At 43.7% G+C, this 22,349-nt stretch overlaps 1 protein-coding gene across 33 annotated transcripts in view; it reads right to left on the bottom strand.

The window, feature by feature from the left end:
• rims2a (regulating synaptic membrane exocytosis 2a) overlaps positions 1 to 22,349 on the bottom strand; it is a 141,303-nt gene that overhangs the window by 90,478 nt on the left and 28,476 nt on the right. For 23 of the 33 annotated variants that reach the window (XM_085802826.1, XM_085802828.1, XM_085802833.1 and 20 more), the window contains 3 exons: positions 20,583 to 20,793; positions 19,906 to 19,917; positions 8,451 to 8,743 (listed from right to left, as the gene is read on the bottom strand). In XM_085802826.1, the coding sequence (XP_085658952.1) occupies positions 8,451 to 8,743; positions 19,906 to 19,917; positions 20,583 to 20,793 (516 nt within the window). Of the gene's footprint in view, positions 1 to 3,647; positions 4,457 to 8,450; positions 8,744 to 19,905; positions 19,918 to 20,582; positions 20,794 to 22,349 lie in introns of those variants that run through there. The other 10 variants (XM_085802839.1, XM_085802842.1, XM_085802837.1 and 7 more) reach the window with 3 other exon arrangements.

Raw genomic sequence — 22,349 nt, 5'->3', positions numbered from 1 at the left:
AAACATACGGACAGACAAGAGGTCATACAACTCAAGTTTCCAGTTAAACTGCAATGGAAATTCAAAACATATAACAGCATCAAGTCTGAGATAAAGCAGATAACCAGTACCAGCTGTATACGTACAACTACATATACTATATTGAAAACTTCCATTAAACCGAGTACTGTACTCCTGACATTTGTTCACATGTCAAAGAAAATGCATCAAGAGAAGGCAAAAATAAGAAAAGGAAGATCACAGTCATGTCTCCAGCCAGACAAGAGCAGGATTTGAGATAAAAATCTACAATATAGAATCCTTAAAGTGACATGCTCCACCCTTCTGTCTTTTCATCATCATAAATGTCATGTTAGAAAGAGCATCCCTTGTTTCATGCCTTCCTCTCTGTCTTTTTAATCAGGGCCGACTGACATCAGGATTAACAGACGAGCAGCATACATCATCATTTCTATTGATCAAACATTACACCTTATCACTATGGCAACCCAGTTGTCGGAGTGGGGGACAAGTGAGGAGAAGGTACTGGGTTTTCTAGGAAGGGGGGAGAAAGCCAGAGGGAGATTTCCACTTCACAGAAACCTCCAGTGTAGAAGTGAATATGGTGGAAACAAGTTGGTTTTCCTGCCTCTGTGTAACCTGTGCTGCACATATAAGCCATAAAATGATGAAGTGCACAGCTGCAAATATGCTGTCACTGCAGGAACAATATATGAGACTATGTGGGATGAAGTAAACAGCTGTGAGTATGAAGATGACTCACTAAAATCACACCCAAGATTGCGCGGCCCGTTTGGAATCATTAAACAGCAGCAATATGGGTTTTTATTTAATATGCTGGGTTTGAAACACAGCGCTGCCTCCAATACGTTGCATTTGTGCAGAAATTCAAATGTTGCTATTCATATCCCACTTATACTGTATCACAAGCTTTGCAAAAGCCTCATGTGGGAAAAGACTAGAAGATGTAGCTATACCACAAACTCAATAACAACCCTTATATTGCTTCATACAGCAGTCCAACAACAGACACACTTTGGTCTCAAGTATTTCAGGGAAGCAAGCTCAAAGAGCTGCTGCAGTGGGGGGGTGTGATAGGGTGGAGGGTGTGTGTGCATGTGTGTGTGTGTCTGTGTGAGGAGGTTGGGGTATGGTTGCTGTTTAAATGTAGTGACCACTCAATTCAAAACCATTCAGGCCTTCTAAGAACAGATCCCCACACCCCATTAAGACCTCTGCTGACGCACACATGCATAATACATGGAAGATGGATCTAAAAGCATACAGCCCATTAGCAGGCCTGGCCTGGGCAAGAAAGAAACAGAGGGAGAGAGAGAGAGAGAGCGAAAGGGAAACAGAATTGCACACAAACAGCCCTGATCGAACGGATGGCCAGGCTGGCTAGCCGCTGATAACAGCAACACACTGCTGGTTTTGTTGTGTGCCTGTGAGCTCCTTTACAGACTCAGAAAATAGTGGACAGAGAAGCTGACACTGGCCCCAAAGTCCCATATAAGTTGACATTTTTGTACCACCAGTACCCTTGTCTCAAAGTCTATGGGCTTTTTCAAATAGGTTTCTAGTTAGATACCTAAAGGTCTGTGTTAACACAAGCTAAAGACATTTTCACATTTTATTCTACAACATACAACACAACAGTAGACACCTCAGTCGTCGTCTTTAGGAGTTTTTAAGGTTGTCTTCAAAAAAACGGGTGGCAACAAGACTGAGAGTCATAAGGATGACAGAAAGGTTGAAGGTCATCACCAGTATTGTGCTTATACTCACGCTCTTGCAAACTATCACTAACTTTCTAAGATGAAAGGCCTCTATAGTAGAGGTAACTCAAACAACGAGTTTAGAAGTAATTACACTGAAGTCATCCCATGGTGGTGTAGTTCATTTATAGCCTAACATTAGTTTTGTACTTGTTAGGCTTCAAACATCATGACACTTGCGATATGTGTAAATATCACACACTTCTGTTGGTCACAGAGCTTATTCAACACAAGCCAATGTAAAAGTCCCAATGGCTTTTTGTCAAGGAAACCAGGATGACGCCAACATCCAGGCTGGCCCGCAAAAAGACGTCATCCCTGCAGCAGTCTATTAAAACTGAAGCCACTCACACGGAGACTTTCTATCATTTAGTTGTATCAATTAGTCATATTGAAAATATGATAAATTAGCATGAGAAAGACAAGCCTTGTCCTGTCATCAGCAACCATTCTGAGTTTCTACTGAAGGATTTCGTTAAGAGGGGAAAAGGCTAGTGATGGAAAATAAGTTCAATTTAATCAGTCAGATGTGATGATTGCTGGATCACAGTTTCCAGGCACAGAGCCCCCTGTTCAGCCCTTCCAGTGGCTGAGTGTTCTGGCCATGTAATGTGAGGTGGCAGAGAGCCCAGCAATGCTGTAAATTATTTCTGACGGTAGGGTGGGGGACAAGAGGAAAAGACTCGCAGTCCCCGGAGACAGACAGTGCATGGTGTGGAGATACGGTGCCTGCATCTACACCAAGGAAGAGGAGAGGCCTGCATGTTCTCTCAGCCCTGCGGCTGCAGGAACATGGGTCTGTTTGCAAGTTTGGAGCCCTTCTGCAGTCTGCATAATGTGTCTAACAGCCATGCCTAGCCAGATGACCAGGGGCCTCTCCGCGGGGGAACAGAGCATTTAGCAGACTAATCATAATATGCTCCAATGCATCTAAGTGAGATCCAACTTCTCTCTCTCGACACACCACACAGGCATTTCATTTCCAGCAAACGTGAAAAGAGCAGTAACAGCATTGCTTAAAGGCACACTGTTTTTTTTTTTCATTTTCCAATAATAAAAATAACCTCATTACATCTCTGTAAGTCTCTGTCTAAATATTTACAGATATAATATGCTCTTATGCTTGTTAACCATTTTCTGCAGCTGAGCCGTGATTTTATCAGTCACTCACACCTGTTCTGGTGTGCAGCTGAGCTATACCTTCACCTGCTCCAAGAAACATTATGTCTTGTGAGTGAGCGTGTAGGTAGCCTCGCTGTGGGTGTGTGGGTGTGTTTGCGAGGTGGTTTCCGGTCCTGGACTATCTTAAAAAATGTACATTTAGCCTCCTCACCCCCTCATGTTCTTCTCTCTGTAGGCTCAACAGCAGCAGAGCCAGTGTACACATGCTGCAGCAGCGGTGCGCCGGGGCGTACGCGCACGCGCACACATACATAGGATATACATACATACATACATACATAACATGCATACATACACGGCGACGTGCACAGCACAGTCACACCTCGGGCATGGTCACAGTCCATCTAAACGGTCCATTTTAACGAACCCTCCCACTCCCCCACCCCCCTACTCCCCCCACAGCCTCCTCACAAACATTCAAACGCGGTGCATGCGCGCGCACACAGCAGACCGCGGCAGCAGCAGCAGCATCACTGATCGGCCCCATCATCCAGCCAGGAAATATCTGCAGCAGCAACAGTACCAGGCTATACTGTAGGTTGTTATTACGCAGGCTGGCTGCCGATCGATAAACGCAACAACCCCTCCCCTCCCACTACCCCCCACCCCCCCAATACTCGTTTGACATACCAACGGGGAAGCCCTTCCTCATAAATCAGGGCATTTCTTTACAAAGGAATCACTCACCCGATGTTGCTCAACGCCTGCTCGAACAGCTCCGTCTGTAAGATGTTCTGAGGCGCCGTGAAAGCCCCGTTGAAATGTGATAAAACCGAGCTACAGAACTGACGCAATGTCTCAAACTGCATTTTCCCCCACCGTTTTCTTTTATCCTCAGTAAGTGATCACCCTTTTTCCTTTTCACCAACAATACATCCCAAAGCCTGCGCTCTCTCCGGACGCCCCCCCCCCCTCTCCGCACACATACACCTCCTCAGTATTTTTTTGTTTATTATTATTATCTCCCGAGGCGCATTAAAGGCGAAAAAGGCGCCGATCAAGTTCCATATTTCTGCTGCCGCTCCTGGTAAAAAGTGTCCTTAATAAACGAGACGCATTCCGGGCGGGATCCTTCGGTCATATTGCTTCGGACCTGAAGCGAGAAAAGGGAGGTAGTGCCGGTGCCGGTAACGTGCCTTTTCTTCCTCTCGCTGTGGCAAAAATTTCTTCTCGGTGTGCGGGAAGAGGCGAAGGAGCGCCCGGAGGAGAGGAGAAGCGGAGCAGCATCCTAGACGGCAGCCAGCAGCAGCAGCAGCAGCATCGCTTACCGGCGCATCAGCTGCTGCCTCACATTCAACTCATATTTCCAGTCGCCTATGAAGAGAACACACTCGCGCTAGCACACGCACAAACACAAGCAGACACACACACTCACACACACCCTTTCCCTCTCTCTCTCTCTCACTCACACACACACACACACACACACACACACACACACACTATGGGGCTGATATGCAATCGTGCGCACTCTTTGCCATATCTCTCCATCTTCTATCATGCACTCTTTGGGACGCGCACAGCAGCATAGATAGACCACAATACAATATAGTGTAGAAGAGCGATGCTGTCGTCAGGGTTTTTTTTTCTTCCTTATATCCCGTATCTGTCCTCAGAGCATCAGCTCCTCATCAGTAATAAAGGAGGACAGCCCTAATACCTCTGAAGGCAGCGTGTCTGTCTGTGAGGAAAGGGCACACATAAAAGGGGGGGTTTCCCGAGGGATCACTTATTTATTTATTTAATTAATGTTTCTCCATTTTATTCTATCAGCGCCTCTGCATGTAACTGTGATCAGCTGAAAAAGAATCCAATAATGCACATATACAGCTTTCCCTGAGTGTCTGATATCATCAAACATCATTACAGGATAATGGAAGTCTATGTGGAAGTATATGCTTGAACATGAAATGAATATGTTTCTGGTTTCTGGTTTCCTCTATAAGCACAGAGGATCGTGACTTGAGCTGGAACATGACCTGTGTCTGAAATCTTCGTTTTTCTCTCGTGAGATCAGCACAAGAACATGGCCATTCAAGAAAGCAAAAAAAATCGTTCTGAACAAGACCATCGTTGCAATGGATAGTTGCCACCAAGACAATATGATCTCTTGTGCAGTTAAATCACATTCCTGAACTCAAAATGAGTTCCTGATAGAAGAAAATGATACTTAAACCTTATGACATGAACCATCATGGGTTTTTACCACCTGATCCATATTTTCAATGATACTTGACCAATGAGAAGGTATTATTTAAGCAACTGATGTTCTGACTTGTCATATCATCATGTGATGGTGGTGATACACACTCATTTGTTTCATTACTTAGAGCTCTGTTTTTCCTCCCGTCACATATAGAATGAAGAAAACTATCGTTGAGATGTGAGGATGTAGAAAGCAGCTGAAGCCAGTGTTACAACTAAGCACACAGGACCAAATCAGACAAGTTCAAACATTTGTCATATTATAAAACAAAATTGAGCATTAATGTCATCACCCTATCTGTCTGCTGTAAGCATCAAATAGCTCAGCTATGAGCTACGCCACTTACTGTGTGATACACACCTGTATATAAAGGCAATTATAATGGATTTTTCTTTAGACATTCACCCTGTGAGTCTCACTTTCAAATACAGTAAGTGGTTCAGATGACCTGAGGTGAACTGATGTTTTATTTCCCGACTGGACTCCATCCAAAGTTTAAGATGTTGCAGCATCAGCTGATCACAACTACTTGTGAGGATTGATGACGGCATGTGTGCATAATATGGAGTCTGAACTGAGGAAGACTTGGTTAATGATGAAAACTAACTGTACACTTCATGCCTCTCTGTCCTGGGCTGGGTGTTACACAGCCAGTCCAGGTTGAATGTGTTCTGCTTCCCTCCTCTAACATTTTTGGCAGGCCTAACATTTCTCTTGCCTGGATGAATGTGTTCAAAAAATGCAGAATCTGAAGAAATTTCACCAGTGGGTATGTTCCAATCCCAATGTAATCGTTGTTTCATCAGCCTCACCCAACACTGCAGCTGTCCCAGCGTATCTGTGTGTTCATTCAAATGACACCTCCGAGACCAAGATAAATTAGAAGCCTTCCCAAGTTATTTCTCCTTATAAATAGACTGTCAGCTTTTTCCCTCCTTTCTTCAGCAGAACACATCCAGGAGTTAATTTAAACATTCTTTAAGATTAATGAAAGTGGGTTTTGGTGCTTATGCAGTGGGAGTTCTATTTATGGACTCTCTGCGATCCATCATCAGCATTATCCCGTGAATTTTCAGACAGCCTGTTTCCTGTTGTGTCACTGCAAAATGTGACCAATGCCAAAGCAAGAATCACTCCCTGATACCGTATCCACCTCTCTCGCGCTGTGCAATCAATTAATATACAGTGGCGAGAGCTGGAATAGACAGAGATTGACTGACTGAATGCTTGGGGCGGTCTGATCTATGGTCTGATCCATAGTCAGTCCGGTCAGCCATTAAAAGCACCTTAAAAAAGCAAGCCATTTGAGGAGGAGATGGTTAATGCACTGCCAATGCACGAAACGTCGTTATCCTACATCTTTCCTAAAGCTTTACAGTACTGTAGCTTTTATTACACCACGCAGTTACAGATGATGCTGTGAATAAAGGTTTTCAACTGTGAATAAAGAAACACAATGGATGGGAGATTCAACAACGATAGCAGATGGACAAAATTTTACCTAGACAATGTGTCTATTCTGGAATGATAATACTTGAATGTGTGTGTGTGTGTGTGTGTGTCAGTGTTTCACAATAGCCTCACTACACTGAAAAAGCACTGTAAGTATGTACACTTACATCCAATGCTGGGAGCTGGTTAATGGGCAGGTATACTGAATATATCCACATATAGCAAAGCAAACAGTTTCCAGAGGAGCTCTCCAGCATCTGCAGCTTCTGGGTGTGTTAAGAGGTACATACAAGGTTGCAATGACAGAGAGGGGACATACACAACTAATGACTTGTGTCTCCAACCAAACACACTGTGGATAGATAGTTTGTGCATGCTGCTTTAGACAATGGGCTACAAGAATACCTATAAAAGGCCAGTGCAGGAGAGAGGCAGACACATGAGCTGAAGTGGGATCTTTTCCTACAGCATATGTGCCTGAATGTGTATACTGCATGTATGAGTCAAAGCTATAACTCAGAGGCACCCTCCCTTTGGATTCTAGGTTTCTTCACCACCGAATGGCACAACATGTAGCCCACGTTTCCCTGCTTTCCTTTGGGAAGTCTGGTCTCGTAGGCAGGGAGGACCGGCAGAGAGACAAGGACATCTGCTAGTAACTTATGCTTGCTGTGACTGCCCAAGGGTTAGGGAAAACAAAATCTGATCTGAAAGTCTTACAGTAGCACAAGAGAGAAATAGTGGGTGTGCTCTCTTGCAATGTCTCAGCACTGTCAGTATGACTTTAGCCATTTCACTTTCTTCCTTTTCATCACAGGTATGTTGCCCAAACCAGAAGACAACTTTAGACATCCTAATTGGCTTGTGTAAGTCTATAAAAGTTAGGACGAATGGCAGGTCATCTTATACAACGGGGGGTGCAAACAAGATAACGAATCAAGGAGAGATATCTGAAATGGTTCTCTGCCCGGCCTTCTACTGTGAAGTTAGATCCCAGAGTGTGAAGACTCTCTCTATAAGCTTCTCTTCCTTCCTTTAGAGGAAGAAAGAGCCCCCATGTGGACATCAAAGTAACTACCTTACTTGACACCAGTGTCAAGACATAAGCAACCAGATATACTAGGATTCACAAGCACAGCATGTCCGTGTTGTCAGCATCTAAGACTGTTCCACTCAAAGGGGCCATTTAGTGCATATGACAATCTGAACGCAGTGTTCTGAATCATAATGAGGCCTTCTCCTCCTCCTCCTCCCCACAAACATCGTAGTTTTCTAGCCTGCAGTGTCTCCGCTGGCTTAGAAACATTCCTAATGACAAAAGAGTTACTCAAGTTGTAAAAAATCTAGTTTCTCTGAAAAGGTGAGGTGGTATAAATTCATGCAAGCACCCTTCACCTGCCAGCACCCTATGGCAGATGAGCCTGGCTCTCAGCCATCTGTGATCATATGTGCTGGTGTGCTGTATGTGGGTGGATGACTGTTGTAGAATTGCTGAGTTAGTGCCAGATACAGTATCTGTGTCTCTGTCTCCTTTATAGGCCTCATGGGCTCCATGTACAAGCAGTTTTATATGGGGCCTTGGCTGGTTTGCTAGGAGACACTGCTTTTATGCTACACTTGAATCACTGTCCTGCACATCCAAATACAACAGTCACATAGATCAGTGCTAGTGCTAAAAGGCTCTTATGCAGTTATGTCCATGATGCAAGTAGGAATCAGCTGGAAGTTCTTCATTTTGCTGATCAGACAATCCTCATGTCGCTACACAATAATAAAAACAACCCACACAGCGCAGGTAGCAGGTGTATTCTTGCTTCACACATTGAACTGACCTGTCTATGGGTGCGTCGCCTGGTCCCAAGTACCTCAGCCCCGAACCGTTGTCAAGGGACCCCTGTCTGGGCAGGAGCCCGCCGTGAGGTCTGCTTCTGTCTGACGCTGGTGTCAAGTCCCCTGAGGCTCCCTGGTAGGGGTACAGGGACGGGTCCTGAAGTTTGGCCTTCTTCCCCTGTGGCCCGCCCTCAAACACGCCCCGCACCTGACCGGGCCCCGAGCCGTAGAACCACGCCCCCGATTTGGTGAGGATTTCTTGTTGTTTTCGGCACAAGTTGCATACCCACATAACCTGCGGTGGAGAGAGAGGGAGGAGTTAGTGGTTTGAGATGGTGATCGATGGGCAGAGAGTGTCTTATACCACCTATGATGGGCTGTAATGGAGTGTTTGTGTTATGTAAAAGCGGTAACATAACTGTGAGGCATCATCAATGTAAAGTGAATTTTTTTTGAGCATTCAAAACATAAAATATTCAGGTCATTTTCAAAAATCTTTTTGGAATTGGAAAAAAAATCCAATCAAAACTTGAGTTTCCACCCCACAGTTACACTGCTCATTAACAGTACTGAATATTTTCATGTTGATGAGGTGAATGATGAAATATTGTACACATACAGCAGCCTTTGATATCATCGTAGTAGCCGTTTATTATCATTAATGAATGTTTTGAGTCTGTGAGTCCAGAATACAGATCAAACATCTTGCACATTAGAACATTGTTCTTCTTTGTTATGACACCCTAACCGTCAATTTCCTTTCTTTTTTACAGTTTGCAAACTGCAACAACGCAGGGTCCACATGACTCCTGATGGCAGAGATTAGTCACATCACCTGACGACGATACACGAAGCAGAGGTCATCTGACTGCAGTTGATGCACATTGGTGGGATAAAATGAGAAGAAAATCAACCCTTCTCTTCTAGCTCTGCTCTGTGAAGGCCAGAGAGATGGAGGTTTTTACTGCTCTGTGATGTTGTGCCTCTATCTGCTCTATACTGCAGCTCCAACAACCATTGGTGCCATAAATCCAGGAACAGACAGGAGCCCTGATCACTGTGCACACATGTACACACACACACACACACACACACACACTGTAAAGCTTATCTTGTGGAGAAAACTCACACAGTATGACATGTCTGCTCCAGGTGAGCACACCTGCCTTGTTAACAGAGACCAACTCAAAGTGATAGCTAAGTGTTTCTGAGAGGACTAAGAGCTTGCCAAATGATTGACAGACCAGACAGCCAGTAGGGCGGCCAAGAGCTACTGCAACCCCACACGCACGCACGCACGCCCCCACCCACCACCACCACAGTCCCAGTGCTGAGTCAGTGCATTACTGTTATTAGTGTGAGCGGGCCCTGAATGCTGCCTCACCCACCATCAGTCGGCCTGTGGCTCGCCTTTTTTTTTTTCAGTAAGCTTTGAATCAAATAAAAATTGACTGATATCTTATTTCTAGATTAACTGAACTTGCTTAAACTGCGCTGGCCTCTACTCTTACTGTCTGCAGCGGTTCAAAGGCTGAATTTGAAACGACTGCTTATCTCAGTGACTGGTAGAACCTGAGGCGCAGTCAAACACAGGGCAGTGTGGAAGAAATCAACAAATGGTTAAAGGTGTCAGCTATTTGTGGCATGGTGTGCTTGGTTTTTCACCAGCATATAGACTAAAGTAAGAATTTACAGGGTGGGTGGAGCAGAAGAAGAAGCAGTTGTTCAATTACACAATAATCTAAACTTTGGTGTGGCTGACTCATTCATCAAATATATTAAATCTGTTGATTGGTAGGACGTTAGTGAAAGATCACAGTGCTTAACTAGTGAGGGATTTCATAAAGCTCAATTCTGTTTCTCTCCCTCTCTCTGTCTCTCTGCTTGGTGGTGCACATGTGACTGACTTGGAAGATAAAACTGCCATTTGGACCAAAGCAGTAAACACACAGTATGTGCAAACATTCACAGATGACGCACGCACACAAACTGCAATGCAAAGCTCTTCAACCATCATTTGTTTTCAGAGGAATTTAAAAAAAACACACAAACGCAATTTTCACTTTTTTTTTTGTTTTAACTGCAACAACACAACTAAAAAGTATCTTCGCTTTGGATGACAACGATGGCTGTGGCTTTGATTTAGCAGCGTTAAGTGGACATTGCAGTGGATAGTGCAAAAGGTTGTCATCGATCTCTCTCTGCTATTACAACTGCACAAATCCAAATATCAGAAAAATAAGCAGGATAGGAAGATCTACTCTTGTACTGTATTTAGAGTTCAGAAACAGCAGCAGCCACCTGGGAGCAGGAAGAGGCAGCTTTTCATTGTAAAGCCACTTTAGTACTAATTCATTTTCAGATATTTCAAACGCAGTGTAAAAATTAAAAAAAGATGAACAGTAACACCGTAGGCAGCATGTACTGGACTATGTGATATTGACACACAAGGCGTTTATGACCAGCTATCAATGTTACAGATGGGCTATAAGTGTGCTGACACACAATGGAAGCAGGGAGGCTACAAATTGTGCTTTATGTGTCCCAGAGGAGTGTGGCCAGTGAGGCCATGACTGCCTCTTTAACTGGGGGTCATGGCGAGAGCTCTGCAGTGAACCATGAGTCATCGGCTAAGACCCAGGAGCCACCAAGGCCAGTTCTCCTGCTAATCAACCACACATCACTTCCTGCACCTGGAAGTTACACACATGTAAACTACATCTGTAATCGGTGATTATTTCAAATGACCACACAGAGAAGACAATTGAGAATATCTTTTTTTTTTTGGCCGGAGGCTGCAGAGGCCACACAAACTGCAGGTGCCCCACCTTGAACAGGGGAAATATCACCCATCATCCTATAGAGGCTACTGCATGAGAATAAAAATAAAAAACATAGCCACAAATCCCAGTTAAATTAAGCAATGCAGCACAGAATTGCTAAAAAAAAAACCCAAAAGATTATTGGTTATTGTCAGTATGTGCATGGATAGGCGACGTCATACAGTGCCGATAAGCAATAATGTGCACGACAAGGTGCAGTACAGAAACGCAGGATGGTAGGTGGTGACAGTGATGAATGGGTGCATACAGGCTACTTCAAATCCATCCTGATGTCTGAATTCATTTGTTTCTATTATTTCAATAATCTCATCAATCTGGGTACACAGTGTGCTAATTTCACATTATGTATTTTATGTATATGTAATGCAACATGCATTTCAGAGTTGGATCTCTGTGAACATAATCACAGTCCTAAAACAGATTATGTTTCACCTGTGGTTATTTACTGAAATCTTCCCTTCTCTCTCAACCCCCCCTCTCCTTCTCCACAGAAGACTGCAGCCTATGACCTAGATATTTACCCCACCAAACTGCAATTAACATAGAGTCAGTTGCTGTGCACCACTCTGGTCTGCCAATAATAATTAACCACGTTCTCAGCTCTCAGCTTTTATCTCATCGGTGAATATCTAATAGCACATTAGTATTAAAAAAAAACAGGCCAACAAAAACGTGCATAGGTCCAGTAAATGTTAAGTACACCGAGCCTCAGACATCAATACTTGGATTTGATTTGCACTTTGGAAGAGAGTCAGAATGAGAATGGATGTTTATACAGTATATCAGGCAGGAACAGCAAAAGTAAGGAAAACGTTGGTGCTGAGCGGAATGCTCATACGTCCAAAACATTACATGAACTGCAAAATAATAATGGCCTTGTTTTGAGCTTGATGACAGTGCACTTTAGAGATTATCCAAGGGCTTTTTAAAGGGCTGCATGAGCCCAAGAGGTTAAAGAGTTTTATCAGCTGATAGAGACGTGTGTGGAATACGAGCACGGCTTTTCTTGGTTGGAAAACAGTAGCTTAACATAAGGATGCGAAATGGAGTCAAACGATATCTAGGATGAAATGAGATTTAGTATTTCATGATCCTATTCTCCAGTCTGTCACATCATAGAAATAATCTACAGTAAATTCAAGGAAAACTGCTACGATTGCTTTATCCCATTCATTCATTCATTACAGTTTTTTGTTCTGTCTTTACTTTAGTCACATTGGCAGAGACATCAAACAGCATGAGACTGCTGACCTTCCGGTCCAAAGCCAGCATGAGCTCACCCCACACTAACAGGAAACTCTAATAGCGCTCATTCCCGAACAGAGCACATCCACTCCACAGCAGATGCATGTATGCACGATGCTACACACACAGGTCAAACAGCTGTAACAGCCAGAGGTATGTTCAGTTTTACTGCAGCCACTCTGCCCAAGAAGAATCTCCACACACACACACACACACACACACACACAAACCCCTTCGGCTTAACTCTTCACAGCTGAGCGCGGGAAGTGGGTTGAGGGCTGCGGCCTTCGGGCAGGGCCATTTCTCCTTGTGCTTGCACATATCATAGTGACTGAACCTGTAGCTAAAAATAGAAAGCTAAAAACTCTATCACGCGTTGCAAACGCCTGGAAGATATATACTCTATTAAATGTGCTATAGGCTGTTTACAGAGGCACTGAATTAAGGGAAACAAACACCCGGCGCCATGGGATCAATAAATAATTTCCTTTCTGATACCTTCCCTTCAGACCAAGGGTGTTTTCATTGGTACCAGCAAATATGATCCACCAAAAAAGTGAGTGTGCTTCGGACAGTGAGAATAGAAAATATATAGAAAAAAAACAAGGATGTCACTGATCTTTGACAAGAAGCATAAGCATGGAGCCACAGAGATTATTCAGATTAAAAAACACCTTTTGACCTTTCATGTGGTGAGATCTGCCTGACAGCATGCATATACAATTTACTACACACATATACTGTATGTGTAGAAAATAATATGTACCCTTCAGCAATGTACTTAACATATTCCCTTTTGGTCTGCTCCATTCAAAAAAAATTTCCTGGAGGAGTCTTACACTCACATGCAGAAGCCAGATGGGTAAGATGCAGTAAGAGAGAGCACTGAGCTCTCTCTTGTGGCCATTAAACTGCACTACAGCATTACTTAACTGAGGCTCCAGAGTGAATCAGCACTATCCTTCCAGGCATATCACACTGTGCTCAAACGGAAAGCCAGCTCTGATGTTAAATTAAATCAATGACATTTTTTTGCATTCATTCATTTTACATTCATTCATTCATAACAGGATGTAATCTTTTCCCTTGATTTCACAGGAGGCTCTTTAGAAATTAGAGAGGGCCTTTGTTTTGATCATTGCTGCATTCAGTTTATTAGACTTAAAATCACGTGGATATCCAGCACCAAATAAAACCATGACCTCCATACTTTGCTTCCATCTGGGAAACACATTTCATATCCTTTCCACCCCGCTCGGCTGTCTAATAAAGGCAAAGATGCCAGAAGAATAATCTTCACAAAAAGAGCTGAATTACAGCCCAGAGATGCCACATGCTGCAATATTGATGTGGCGGTAAATGAACTGTCATAGGTATCATATTGCCTCGGTGTTTCTCTCCTTCACCTGAACTGAGGTGAACTGAACCACTCATTAAAGACTCATTGTTCAGGGAGGGAAGTGTTCCTCGCAAACATCCTGGTCTGAGCTGACTGAGCACACAGGCATCAATACGGATATTATCTACTATCCCAGAGCAAATTATTAACACACTTAATGACTTTCACCTAGAAGGGTGAAACTCTAACGTTGTTTTCTACACCACAGGAGCATGATGTAGTGTCTTTACACCAGATAAACAGATTCCAGTAAGGCTGAAATGAGCCTTTTTGATGCAGTTCCCCTGAATTAAAAGTTTACAGGGCATTTTGATGTGATTCATTAACCGCCCAATGAGAATGAAAGGGGAGGCCTACATTCACATGCTCCAACACTGGCTGCACGTGGTGAATTACATTTTAATGAGCTTCTAATTTTAGTGTGCGCGCCAGTAATAATAATAGACTTGATGAATATTTATGCTCCTTGTTTGAAGTTCAGAGACAGAGGAAGATGAGGGAATTACAATAGAGACCCAAAATACGGTGTTGCGTGGAAATGGCTGATGTCAGTCAGACTCACATCCCCCCTCTGCTCCTTCTGCCCCACTCAGACCTGCACCATACAAACGTGTGACATTTTTATGCATGAACAAGACTCACACGCACTCATTTTCAGAAGGAAAAAAAAATGTCGGGAAAATACTGCATTGGAAATATTAAAGCGACAGAAATGTTCCTTTTCCAAACGGGTGAAGGCGACTGAACTCGCCTGAGGACAGATTTTTGTGAGGAGAATTACAGCAGTAGCTACATTTTCCCCGAGAGAGCTGGAATGGTCCCGTTTCTGACCAACAAAATGACCGGTAGGAAAACGAGCTGCAGTCGGTCGCAGCCTCATGCTCACTCAGCTTACCCATGGTGCCTCTGAGGGGAAAACAGTGTCTCAGTGCAGAAAGATCGCCGCCACTAAGTCCTGATAATGTAGTGACGACTGTCCGCAGCTCCTGCTCCTGAAAACCAAGAACCCGCTCCGACCTTCAGCACCGCGGACAGCTCCGAGTCCAGACAACAGGCTGCCTGTCGGACAGCGGCAGCCGAAAACACCGTGAAGGTTATACCGGAGACTCAACTGACCACATCCGAGCCAACAACCACAGTCTTCACAACAGAGCAGCTGCAGGATCCAGAGAAAAAAAAAAGAAGGGAAAAAAACGCCAAAAAGAGACAGATCCCAGGGTTGAATCGTTACAGCGGAGCCATGACACCGTGCAAACAACCTCAGACTCAATGTCAGTAGGTCTACCGGGAGAAAACATGTGAGCAAGAACGCGTCAAATCACGTTGTTTCCCAGCACCGCTGTATTAGTTCATCTGTAACAGAGAGTCAGAGCTGAGCTGGAGTTGATGAGAGCTCATTACATATGCGGCGCGTCCCTGCTCTGCTCCCGTTCGTCCAATAGGGAGATGGGGGAACGCGGCTGTATACGCTGATTGGCACCACTTTGCCTGTGTTCGCGCTAACAAGCACACTTTGTCATTTCAGACCAACTCACTGATCTGTGCCCGAATCCGCGCCTTCGATAAAAACACGGAACAGTGACAGCTCGAGTCATCGCCACCATCATGTAGCCTATTTGTCTATGTTTGCAGACAACTGCAGCCAGCGCCATGGAAGCAAACTGCGCTGCGTCCAGGTGCTGTGTGCAGCAAAAGGCCACCGGAGGACTCGAACCGGGACCGGCTGCAGCGAGGGTCCTATTGTCTCTGCATATGGGGCGCCTGCTCAACATAGCGAGAAATACAGAGCCCCAGAAAATACGAGTTACTTTGCCTCAGGGCGTTTTAACGTTATCTAATAGGGGGTCATACGGTGATAGTGTCAGCTAAGGAATTGGTGTGAATATTGTCAAACCAAATTACCAATCATCAGTTATCAGTAAACCTGTGCCTTCCATCTTTTCCATGTGACAGGTTTTGTACAGTGTAGATTTATGCCTCTTTCTGTAAATATAAAACCTCAATTACAGCCAATAAGACTTAACAATATACATAAAAAAATTATATTGCAATTTTATTTTGACAGATATTATGATTGCAATGCGTCATTTTTGCATGTTATTTTATTTTAAATATCTAAATTGATAATGATGCAAGTCATGTTCCTTTACCTTCCTTTACTGTAGGCCATAGTGTTTCTATAGGACCACAATGCCTCATTCATGGTATGTTGTGACATTTTACCTTTCGCAAATAATTGAAGGTCTTGTAACTTTAATAATGCCCTTGGCCTTTTTATGATTTTTGCAAATATTTTTGATTAATTGTTCAGGCCTAATTACATCTGAGGACACTGTGGAGTCAGCCATATGTTTTTGAGCTCTGCAGCAGTCAAATGATATCTGTCTCAACTAGAGCCAGAGCAAAAAAAAAAAGATTTGGTCTGTAATTTCCCTTCACTTTAAACACATTATATCACATTTGTTACAGAGCTACACCACTGCAAAGAGACAGGAACATTACATACAGTTCGCAGCTCTTCACACTAACGCTGCTAGAACAGTTGTGTGTTAAACACATTCATATTCATTAATTGTAATTCTCAAAACCAATCAGTAAAAACCTCCCAAACACCGTCCTTCAAGAGCATCCATGTGGTGTCCTCTAATGATGCTAATTATTTCTGTGGTCCTGTTTAAGGACTCCCCAATCTATTTCATTTACTGTAACAACATGTTATTCACCACAATGCTGCTTAAAACTGAAAGGGGTCCCCATAAAAATTTTTTTTTAAAAAGCTGCATTCCTCCCCCTCTGTTTTATAGCAGAAACGTTGAGGGGGCCAAGAAACACATGTAACGTCTTGAAGTGACGCTTTAATCACAAATGACTTCCTCCCCAGAGACTGTTGATTCCTCAGGCCCTTTTGAAGCCACATCAGAGGAAATGGTGGGGAGCTCCACAGCTACAAGCAGGGATCCTGACGACTTCACAGCACTGACACCCAGTTTATCTATATCAGAGGCATTTCATATTTTCATCTCCCCCAAAAAAGTCACTCTGTACTTCAAGTATCTCCAGCAGGGGCAAAGCTACCTGGCACGATTAATGAGTAGTGACTGTTATCAACACACACACATTTTAACAGTGTTTTTCTATCTATTATTCAGCTTGTTGTGATAAGACACAATGATTAATGTGACTATAACGAGGGCGTCTCGGTCTCAGCTAAACAGGGTTACTGAGCAGAGCCCTCCATCTTTCAAAGCTTACATCCCTTCACCAGCTGTTTAACTCTCAGTCTATATCATATTCCAGTGTACCATAGCTCCGCTAGTCGCCCCAGACATAGAGACTTGTAAATATTCAATGGCGTTTCACAGAACAAGATCTCTCTCGCCACTGCTGTCACCATCTGCGAGAGAGGGAAAGAGTAGACGGATGGAAAAAGAACAGATTTCACCACCGCACCTCTTTTCACTGACACACAAGCTTCCACACAAGCTGGTTAGGCACACCAAAAAATGAGGTTTGTCGGCGGCAAAACTTCTGCTACAAGCACCAACCACAGAAACAATCAGTAATCAATATCACAGTAGTCCCGGTGGGTGACTGCATATGCTGTATTACAACCCTAACTAACAACTAATGCACTGCCTCGTCCTCTATATTGGCAAACATGCAGTTAGCATGAAAAGACATGAACTTGTTTCTACCATCTACATAAATTCTGCTTTGTCAGAATGCTTACATAAACATTTCAACGATTAATGAATCTAAAAATGTCCTTACTGTGTCGAGTTTGCATGTTCTCCTGTGCCTCTGTGGGCTCTCTGTGGGACTCCGGCTTCCTCCCACAGTCCAAACACATGCAGGGTAATTGGTGATAATTAAGTGTCCATAGGTGTGAATGTGAGCATGAATGGCTGTTTATCTCTGCCAGCCAACCCTGTGATAGACTGGTGACCTGTCCATGGTGTACCCCTTCCTCATCTGAGCTACGACTCAATCCCTAATACCTACACTGACTGGCCCTTGCTGGCTCCTAACAGCCCCTGTCAACCCTGGGACACAGGACTCTATTACCAGATAAGCAGAGAACAGACTGTGTATATGAAAGTATCCTGATATGTGTATGACCATGCAGCCAACGACTGGTTAACTAACCCACCTCCTTTACATGCGTTCACACTCCTGCCACCTCCCCCCCTGCTCATTCCCATGCTGGCTCTCCACCCGTCCGCCTGACCCTGTCATCTGAACTTCTATGTGCTGCCATCAACACTTATTCGACTCCCATGCTGAAGAAATCTCTGCGTAAGCAATTCTTGGATATTAAATGTGTTCTGAAAACACATCTGCAAAAATATTTCAAAAATGGCAGCCAGAGCAGTGACGTAAGCTCCTTTGGACTGGGATCAAATGTTTACTCCTGCATAGTCCCCTGAGGTTTTGCAGCTGTAACTCAGTATACACAGCAAGAGCAGTTTTCCATTAGGAAATTTGTGTTATTACATTCACTACTGAACAACACTGCATTAATGTCAGTGACCACGGTCTAAATGGAGGAGCAACCTTCGGTGCCAGGAGGCCGGCGCACCACAAAGCCTCAGATGGACATCCCATGGCCTCTCTGCCAATGCCCCTTCACCATCCATCGCCAGCCTGCTGCCACTGTTAATACTCAACACCATCTGTACAACACAGTAACCGATCTCCTTGCTATTATCTACTGAGGAACAATGGCAGCCTGTACAACTGGAGAGAGCAACAGAGCAGAGGTCTCTTCCAGTGTTTTTGCTGCTCTGTTGTTTTGATGGTATTTGCTCCCTCCAAAATGGACTATAGATTGTTCAGTTGCTGTTTGACAAACTACTATATATTATACTTGTATAGTTTGGAAAGGGTGTGTGATTTCATTTATCAATAGCTGGTTAAATGATATAACCACCTGAATGTTAAAATTAAGACCCAATGTGGATGCTAGTATTGTGTTTAATAGAGGTACTCCTTCAAAGTTCAAGGACTCACAAGATAATGATGAGAAACTGTCACAACAGGGCAGCAGGCGGCTAATTTGTGGATGCTACAGATTCCATAGAGCAACACAATGGCGCCTTTCACAACATCCCTCCCTGCACAGTGAGCAATCATGTCATTCAAGCCCACACCTATAAAGAGGAACTATGCAAGTCTGGTCGCTTTTCCTCTGTGTTGCTAACCTTCCGCCTGGCCATGTGCATTTGTTTTCAACGAAGCCGGTGAAAAATCAATCCATGGAGTGGGTGGATAACGTTATACAGTATATACCATACACGATGTTACGACGTGTTTGTTTGTGTAGTCTTAACTGTCATAAACAAGAGATTGCAGGTTATGGAGTGCGTTTGTGTCGCGGTGTGCAGAGACGAGAGCTGGGACACCGGGGCGGCGGCCAGGTGCTACACTGATGTTGCAAGGTTGGTTTTCAGCCATGAGACGCCAGGTGGAAGGCAGAGAGCCTCCGTTCTCACTCATCATGTAGTTAACTATCACAATTACTCTGGAGCTTTTTAATTAAGGTAAAAAATGTAGCAGAGCCACGGGAAAAACCCTGCTTAGTCCTTCTTTAACCTCATCATATCATCAGGGTTATTGTCCCAGCTTTGTGACCCAGAAGATGTTGTCACAGTCTGACTGGTCCCGCCACCAAACCCTTGCTGTGTTTTATCCTTTAGCCCTCTTTGTATCTCTCTTTGAGAAGCACCACATCAACCACAATTTTTAACCTTTAGAAAACAGCTTTGTTTTCCCTTTTTTAAAGAAATAAAAACATTTAATCAATGTTTATTTCGTGATAGACTCACAGGAAAGCTGGATGGGGACTTTTCTCTATTTTTTCATGTCATTACTGGCTGCTGTATGTGTGTATATATTTATACACATGTCATAGGATTTCATGAACAATGCTTCAGATACAGTCCCATGAAACACAGAAAAGGATTTGCTAACCACTTTGTCCTCCTGTTGCAATTCCATGAGAGCAGGAATGCAGCAGAAAGAGAAGAGGGAGAGGGAGGAGAGCAGGAAAGATAGGGAGAGAGAGATTGTGAGTGGCATTAGTAGGTCCTGGTAGCATTTTCACATACTCCAACAGCAGAGGATTGGATGGCATCACAGAAAAACACTCAAGCTCATGATTCAAATTTAAGCGGTCTAACACTAAAAGCTCTGGCTTAGTCTGAGGGAAGGATTTGACAGAGGTTAGTTAGGCACTGGAGTGCCACATTATACAGCAGCAGCCATCAGGTTCCTTTATGGGGAAAAAGAAAAGGAGGAAGAGTTCCCTCCAGTGGTGAAACTGAACAACTGTAAGTTACAGTAAACATTAACAGAAAAGATCTACAGCTGTGAATCAACACATCAGTGTGAACAGCATTAGGACAAAGGCATGCAGAACGTCTCCCACTGGAGCTGATGCTGATAATCTGAAAAACATTAGTTGCCATTAGAGACACTGTTGACTCAGTTCCCAGATTATGATTTCACTGCAATGTTTCATAACCTCGGATTTCAAATAGTAGCGTAGAGAGAAATTTGCCTCAGGGTGGGACATCTGCATGTGTGTATGTGTGTGTGTATATGTGTCCTCATAAATGGAAAGTACCGAGCATGCGAGCCAGCGTTACCTTATTTGACCGCAGAGACACTCGTCCTCCGCACCGAGCACAGAATTTTGTTTGGCAATATGAACAGAGGTGGCCACAGCCATCGGCAAACTTGGTTTTGTGGCATATCCCGCAGGTTGGGGCTTCGCTCTTCTGATCCAGAGTCTGCTTAGACTCATCCCCCATCTTCTTAACCTGGTCCTTATACGATTCAAACTGCTGGTGCAACTTCCTGTAAGGGGAAGGGAAGGACAGATAGTTAGGAAAAAGGAAATATGATTTGATCAATAAACAGTGAGGTTTGTGTTTGGTTTATTTATCTACAGAGACAGTAGCATTGTCACAGCATCGCACAGCATTTACTCCCCACATTCATTTGCAATGTTCATCCATGAATGGGCAAGTAGCGTTCTAGACTCCCCAGCAAAAAGGGGAAATAATTCAGGTTCATTTTTAAGGAAACACAAGGACAGGATGCATGACTATTTCAGCCTTGGGATTTAAATACTTTGTATGATAAAACATCTAAAAGGATAAATCATAAAAAATGAGTCCATGGTCTAATATGTGTCAGTTTAGGGGTTTGAAATACACATTAATCAGAATAATACTGACCTAAGAACCCAGTACAATTTGTGAAAAAAAAAAAAATCACATTTACTACAATAAGCTCCTACTATCCGCTGACAAACTGATATCACCTCAGACGTGTGCAGTGTGTTAGATTTGAAAGGAAAAGCAGATACCGTGACCTCAGAAGCTTCAAAGCAGAGTTCCTCCTTTGATACCGCACCTCTGCTAAAACAGGGGGGGGTGGGTATCAAATTTGCTTTGCAAGTTTAAGAACATCACTTAATTCCACTTTCTCAGGTTCCCCAGCGTTTAATGAATCATTTGCACCTGTGTTTCTATAACAGGACAGTCGTAAGGTGAGACACAGATCACCCTGGAGTCATACGGGTGGATAACGATATTACCAATACACACAATTAGTATTTCTCGACTGTGTTAGGAAAACCAGTGGTGGTCGCACACACACAGTGGAGCCCAAAATCCTCTCTGCCTTTACAAGTGTAGCAGCAGTTGTGTTATTGTTTGTGTCCTATAGATGGCCTCCTACTGATACATTACACCTGATCTTATACAGTGGATCCTTAACTCCTAACAAGTCCTGAGAGGCTACTGAAAAAAACCTGCATGGACTCTTCACATGCATTTTGTATGACACATGTCAATTGAGCGTCTCCTTGGAAACTAAACACTGGGCTGACTTCATAATATGGCGATTAGAATTGGTTTCGCCCCACATATCCCCTGCAACATTCATTAGCACTTGTGAATTATTGAGCAGCGCTATCCTTTTACCACATACAGCTCTGCATTTGAGATAAACGTGCTTCCTTTACCCACAACCAGACCTTTAGAGCACCAACCAAACAGCGACACTCCACCTGAAGACTGTCTCTGTGTGTGTGTGTGTGTGTGTGTGTGTGTGTGTGTGTGTATTTTGTGAGCAAGTCTCCATGCAATCTAAACATTAGATAGAGTGCCAATGGCATGCCCCTTGTTGTACCCACTAAGGGATTAAAGGGCTAATTGTGTCACAGCCTTTGTGTGTTTACCAAGCAGAGATTAGTATGTAGCCTTGTTTAACACATCCCACCAAATCTCATTTACTGACAGAGGGCCTGATAACGGAGTGATGAAGACTGTGATACAAGAGGTAAAGCCACTGTCTCTGAGGATCAGGGGAATAAGACTACAAATAATCATGTTTTATTCTGACTT

Source organism: Trachurus japonicus, chromosome 16 (genome assembly GCF_045865225.1).
Source record: "Trachurus japonicus isolate A0001 chromosome 16, Traja_1.0".
Classification (NCBI taxonomy): Eukaryota; Metazoa; Chordata; class Actinopteri; order Carangiformes; family Carangidae; genus Trachurus; species Trachurus japonicus.
The sequence above is the reverse complement of the archived record's forward strand: the minus strand, read 5'-3'. Positions and strand labels throughout refer to the sequence as shown.